The 6,579-nt window shown below is 46.8% G+C and overlaps 1 protein-coding gene across 1 annotated transcript; it reads right to left on the minus strand.

Moving 5' to 3' along the window:
- Positions 1-564: 564 nt before the first annotated feature.
- On the minus strand, positions 565-6,473 carry HNRNPA1 (heterogeneous nuclear ribonucleoprotein A1). The gene is made up of 10 exons (XM_044287592.1): positions 6,318-6,473; positions 5,712-5,828; positions 4,123-4,269; positions 3,834-4,044; positions 3,653-3,745; positions 3,203-3,283; positions 2,162-2,407; positions 1,934-2,083; positions 1,000-1,060; positions 565-879 (listed from the first exon to the last, which is right to left on the minus strand). Exons 1-9 carry the CDS (start codon positions 6,327-6,329, stop codon positions 1,005-1,007), a joined length of 1,113 nt encoding a protein of 370 aa, XP_044143527.1. The 5' UTR covers positions 6,330-6,473; the 3' UTR covers positions 565-879; positions 1,000-1,004.
- Positions 6,474-6,579: the final 106 nt, after the last annotated feature.

Consider the following 6,579-nt stretch of genomic DNA (forward strand, 5'->3'; position numbering starts at 1 on the left):
ACTTCTGCCTTCTCCTGTACCAGGAGTGCTGCCGAGCTGCTTCCTCTTAGTCCCGGTGGTCATGTGACCACTGGGTGTCTTGGGGCAAGAGCAGAGCTGCAGGGTCTAAGGGGGCCGTTTTCCCCTGTAACTTGGGCTCCTGTGGATGCTCCAGTTACAGTGGGCAAAACAAAAAAATTTTGTAGTAAAAAAAAGTTAGGGTCACTAAACCCAAACATGCACAAATTCAAAGTTGTCTGGACATTCTGGCCTTTTTTAGGCCCAGTCATGAAAGGGTTAAGCCATTCGTCTAGGTGTAGGCCCTTTATGATATACAGTATTACCCTATTCATATGGGCCTCAGTCACCCGTTAGATGCACAGGTCTACTGAACCTCCTCCCCCATAAAATGTATTTCTGCATCGACCGCATGAAGTGCCATTCTTGCCCTCATCTGTTTGAGAGCCAAGTTTGTAAGAAATCTTCTGACCCACTGGGTGTTTTCCTTTAATTGACAACCCCAAACTGTAGTCTACAGCTTCACTTCAAGCCGAGACCCTATAAAAATGAATGCCTTCTAAAGAATTATAAAAAAGGACACATTTATTAAAGAGTTATGATGCAGTTTACAGTGTGTGAACGGCAACAAAAATAAAAAAATGTATATGAAGTCCTATTCAATAAAACCCACTCCTAGGAATGCTTGACACTTCACAAAACAAACTTAAAGTCTTCATAATTTAGTCATGAAAAGTCCTGTGTTTTCCTCACACGTAATTCTGATTTGCTAACATTTCTTCATGCAGCAGCTATGCCCTGCCACAAATGTGCTTGGCTGACTTCAACTTGTGTAGTAACCTGTCGCTTGCCTGGCTCTCCTCTCTTCCTAAGCATTGTTTCCTGTTGAACAACATGGGACAAGTATGTTAATCTACATATACTGTGACATCGCACGTGTAACGGCAGTTGCCTATTCTGAGCGTAGCGAGAACCAGTCGACAAAATTGCCTCTAAGCCTACCTCTATTAGAACCGCCTGCCACTTCCATAATTGCCGCCTCCAGTGCCACCACCGAATCCACCTAGAGCAAAAAAAGGAAAATATTTGAACCATAAAAAATCGAACTTATGTACAGTGCAGTTCCATTAACAGGCAGAATGGCAGAAACAAGCTGATGGTCATAATACCTGTAGGCTAGGTCTACACGATGACATTTGTCGCACAACAATTTTTATAGTGGTAGTCTATGGTGTTGCACTGCAACAGTCGCAAAAAACACGTTCAAGATGGATCTTTCTGCGACTGCCGTGTTGCAGTGCAACACGATAGACTACCATTATAAAAATTGTTGTGCAACATGTGTAGTTGTGCCCTATGTGTCGATCTAGTCGTGTAGACCTAGCCTTACACGGATTTCAGCATGAATCCACTTAAAACGTTTAAACAGGCTGCGGTGTCTGCACTGAGATACTGTTCATGAAATGGCAGGAGGGTCATGTGACTAGATATCACTTCCAACCCAATGCACTGCCCTCCTGAGTGTACAAATGCTGAAAGATGCAGAGCATTTGAATGGAGACATCACATGGAAGTGATTTGCCTGGTCACATGAACCTCCAAGTAGCTGCCATTTTATGGAAAACCTCAGTGTGGATACGACAAAACACTGCAAACAGGGGGAGGGGGCATAATTAGAAGGGTTTCCATACTGCATGTTAGGGTGTAGACCAGGGATCAGCAACCTCCGGCACTCCAGGTGTTGTGAAACTACATCTCCCATCATGCACACTTGCTTAGCTGTTCTCTGAACTCCCACAGAAGTGTAAGAAGCATGCTGGGAGTTGTAGTTTCACAACAGCTGGAGTGCCGAAGGTTGCTGATCCCTGGTGTAGACTGTCACACGACTGCCATGTTTAAAAACACGCCCTTTTAAGAAATATATTTCACTACTCACCACCAACACCACCACCTCCACCACCACCATAAGGTCCAGAATTCCTTGCACCAAAATTGCCTCCTTTCGCAGGTCCAAAGCCAGAAGACGATTGGTTATTGTAGTTACCAAACTCATTGTAATCTCCTCCACTGTTTCCACCAAAGTTACCTAAAATAAGATCACATAAGCTGAAGAGCTCCAAAATCAATTTCAAGGATGCATTACAATTTCAGCCTACCCACTTACCATTGCCTCCACCAAATCCACCGCCACTTCCTCCTCCTCCTCCATTGTTGTACCCTTCATAGCCACCGCCATTTCCTCCATATCCACCACCTTGTCCTCCTCCAAAACCTTGGTTTCCACCATAACCACGATTGCCGCCGCCGCCACCACCACCATAAGGTGGGTTGTAGCCATATCCACCATCATTACCGAATCCACCATTATTGTAGCCATCCCCTCGATATCCACCACGTCCACCAAAACCACCTAACAAAAGACGTAACATGTTTAGAAGGATATACCAAAAAGGTCACCAACTTTGCATAATACAGGCAAGAAATTCTAGAGTCACTCCTTATCCTGCACTCCCTGTTCTGTAAAGTGGTATTCCTATCACATACAATAGGGGCATATCGCTAGGATAGGTGTGGGTCCCAGAGGTGGAACCCGCACCTACAAGAATGGTGCAGAGTGGTGGCTGGAGGACCCATACCTATCAGACAATTGGGGGCGGGCACATCCTAGCAAATTCATCCCCACTTACCTCATTGTTGTCAGTCTCCCCTGGTTACAGCAATCGTTCTCCAGAATCCTGGTGGCTCCTTTTCTCCCAGCCGGGACGCTCGCTGTCCTGAATGCGCGATGGTGACTTCTTACTGGCCAGAATAGTACAGAGCCGTGAATGCGCATGCCAGCTCTGTACTATACTGGCCAGGAATAAGTCAACATCGTGCATGCAGTCTATCACATGGCCCGGACGGGAGAAGACTTCAATTAAGATGAAGCCCGCCCCCTAGCCAGAATCCAGGAAGTGAATGGCGTTCTGGCAGCAGGTAAGTATGAAAATGTGAAGTGGGAATACCCCTTTAAAGCACTTCTGAGCGAGTTAAGGAATGGATAGCTATTCTGCATTTGTCAGCTGACAAGTGGAGATTAGTTACCATTATGATTTGTAGGTGGCATTTTAAGCTGTCTTCACAATTGTAGTGCTACCACTCATGTATACACCAGCTTATTCTACAAAGCAATTTGAACATGCAGGTATGCTTTATGGATACTTACCACCCCTGCTATCATTGTTTCCTCCACGTCCTTGATAATCATCGTTTCTACCAAAGTTCCCACCACCACCGCCTCCACGTCCTAGGTAACAGGCAAAGTTAGGTTAAAGCAGCCAAGGAGGAATAAATACACAGGAGTCATGTGGATACGGCTGTTATTTAAAGTTATTGCACAGCCAGCCTTCCACGTGTTAGAAACCCCACATTTAATTACAACACCAATTTTAAACCTACACTAGTTAGACAAACTATAGTTATATTGTACAAGCAATAAAGTTAACAAAGGACAAGCCCTACACACTGATTTAATGCTACACCTCTTGAGCCTTTAAAAGGGTCCCATCATGATGGTCGAGTGTTTAAAGGGGCTGTGTAACTTCAGCAAATGGCATTTATCATGTAGCTAAAGTTAATCTTGAGCTCCAAGGACCAAAGTCTATACTGAACTCACCTCTTTGGCTGGTAGATGCAGACATCATATCTTGCTTGGACAGCGCCTTCCTTACTTCACAGTTGTAGTTATTGATACTGTGATATTTCTGAACTAAAAAAAAAATATTCAAAAATTCAATTTCAGCATGGTACAAAGTCTCACACAAAAGTCTAAGTTAGTCAAAAACAGCTACACTTACGGACAATCCTGTCAACTGAGTCATGATCATCAAACGTCACAAAAGCAAATCCTCTCTTCTTGCCATTGGCCCGGTCAGTCATCACCTCTACCACCTCGATCTTTCCATACTTCTCAAAGTAGTCCCTTAGATGATGTTCTTCAATGTCCTCTCTTATTCCCCCAACAAAGATCTTCTGAACTGTGAGATGTGCTCCTGGCCTTTGAGAAGCCTATAGCCCAAAAGCGGTGTTAAATCAAGCCCTAGATACCATTCATTCTTTAATATAGCAGAGCAAAAAGTACTGTACCTCTCTGGAAACCGCGCGTTTAGGTTCCACCACACGGCCATCTACCCGGTGAGGTCTGGCACCCATAGCAGCATCAACTTCTTCCACTGATGAATATGTGACAAAGCCAAAGCCACGGGAACGTTTGGTGCCTGGATCCCTCATGACCTGAAAAAATATGCAAAATATCTCTTAAAGCATTTCTGATTTTAAAGACCTACTTTCCAGGATCCTACCAGGACAGCTCTATCCATATACTGCCATAGTGCAGCTCTAGTATGCAAGCATCAGAAGCTATGCTGAGGGTTAACAGGACCACAAGTGTCTTTCAGTCTGCAGATTTGCTAACACATTATTGCACGTGCACACACAGCAGACACTCGCTACAGACCACAAACCACCACCTGCTGTGTGAATACACCTACACATCGAATGTCCCATGCCATAGCAGAGGTGCAGTGAACCCCACTGATCTGCTGAAGGATAAGTCTTGAGAATCTGACGACCCACTTCCACAGTACAAAGTTGAAGCACCCCAATACCCAGAGAAGAGGCTAAAGTGTTTGTGGGCTACATGTGGACAGACACTCGTCTCCCACAGCCCTAGAGTTGAATGGAGCGAGCACCTCTGCCGCTCTATTCAGATGGGAAAACTCATGACTAAGGGGACTGGACTCCTGGCAAGCCACTTGGGCTACCTTTACACTTGCCCTTTCCGCTATTGAGATCCGTCATAGGATCAGAATGCATTTCTTTCCATTTGGTTCGATGTGGTGAATAGAAAACAGATCCTTGCCCAATTGAATCTCAATGGAGTTCACGGCGGATCCATCATGGCCATTTTAAAGATAATACAACTGGATTTGTTCATAATGGATGGAGACTTGTGTCCCATTAAACATCCTAAGGCTACTTTCACATTTGGTGCCGATCTGTCATGGATCTGCAGACGGATCAGCTTCTGATCGGCGGGGGTCCCACACCCAGGACACCCAACGATCAGCTGTTAGAGAAGGCAGACGGCCTTCACTGTTTACCGCCGGCCCACTGACGTCACGACTAGTATCAACTAACATGGGCGGGGCTAAGCTCTGTTCACTTGAATGGAGCTTAGCCCAGCCCCACTCTAGTTGATACTAGTCGTCATGTCAGTGGGCCGGCAGCGCTGCTGCCTTCTCAAACAGCTGATCGGCAGGGGTCCCGGGTGTCAGACCCCCACAGATAAGAAGCTGATTATCTATCCAGATGATAGATCAGTTAAATGAAAGTGCAGAATTCTTTAACATAGCCAAGACAGATCCTTCTTGAACACCATTGAAAGTCAATAGGAGACGGATGTGTTTTCTATTGTGCCAGTGAAAACGGATCCGTCCCCACGAACTGATGCATTCTGAGCGGATCCTTGTCCATTCAGAGTGCATTAGGCAAAAACTGATCCGCTTTGGACCGCCTGTGAGAGCCCTGAACGGATCTCACAAACGGAAAGCCAAAACGCCAGTGTGAAAGTAGCCTTACTGGGCCACCGCCATACCATACAGTGGACCAGGATTACACCTCCTATGGTAGCACTTCTAAGAGCAGGTATTTATTACAATCACAAGGTCACTTACCACACAGTCTGTTAGGGCCCCCCATTGTTCAAAGTGGTTGCGGAGACTGTCATCAGTGGTCTCGAAGCTTAAGCCCCCGATGAAGAGCTTGCGGACCTGCTCTGGTTCGTTAGGTGACTGAAATAAGAAGACAGGAGTTACTACCTTATATACAGGAGCGGCGCGGCCTAATGACCAATCAGAAAGCTCCTACCATGTAACGGCTAGCGCTGAAAGTGAAAGACTAAACACGATTGGTTGCCCTGGGCAGCCGCCGCCTGTGCTCGCCACGAGGCCTAGTCTCGCATATTACAATACAGCGACTAAAAGAAAGCACGAGGAAACAGGTCTCACACCGCCGGACACGCGGAGGGCAGGACTAGGCCGCACAAGATGGCGGCGCACAAAGCCTGCTGACTCAGTCATACGGACCGGTATGTGACCGCCTGGTGTATGAGCCGAGATCTACACGGCGCCTAGAACGGACATAGAATCCGCGGCTGCGCTAAAGACGGACACAGAGAGAAGCGCGCAGGGAGGGGGAAAAGACTAAGTAGCCGCCTGAGCCCGCAATGCACTACATAAAACCAACCATCCGCCCCAGATTACGCCGCTATAAGCACTCACCGGTTTGTGCATGATGCCGCTGTTCCGCTGCTTCCTCCGACGTGCCGCCGACCAAAGAGAGAAAACACCTCCGAGTATGAGACCTAAAACCAGACAAAACCGCTTATTTAGCGCGTCTAGCCACGCCCATCACCTGTTACCGATTTCCGCCGCTTGTGACTGGCTAATGCCTAACAGAGCCCTTGTTTCTGATTGGAGGACCTACAAAAACCCTCCCCTTCCCTGCGGTCAAAGGGGCGTGGACAACGCGCATTCACGATGC

This window comes from Bufo gargarizans, chromosome 3 (genome assembly GCF_014858855.1).
Source record: "Bufo gargarizans isolate SCDJY-AF-19 chromosome 3, ASM1485885v1, whole genome shotgun sequence".
Classification (NCBI taxonomy): Eukaryota; Metazoa; Chordata; class Amphibia; order Anura; family Bufonidae; genus Bufo; species Bufo gargarizans.

Excerpts from the sequence above, each read along its gene's own strand:
- HNRNPA1 (XM_044287592.1), bottom strand. Across the intron at positions 4,270-5,711 it reads GGGCCCTAACAGACTGTGTG|GTCATGAGGGATCCAGGCAC; the intron begins GTAAGTGACCTT and ends ATATTTTTTCAG. Across the intron at positions 1,061-1,933 it reads TGGAGGTGGTGGTGTTGGTG|GTGGATTCGGTGGTGGCACT; the intron begins GTGAGTAGTGAA and ends TTTTTGCTCTAG.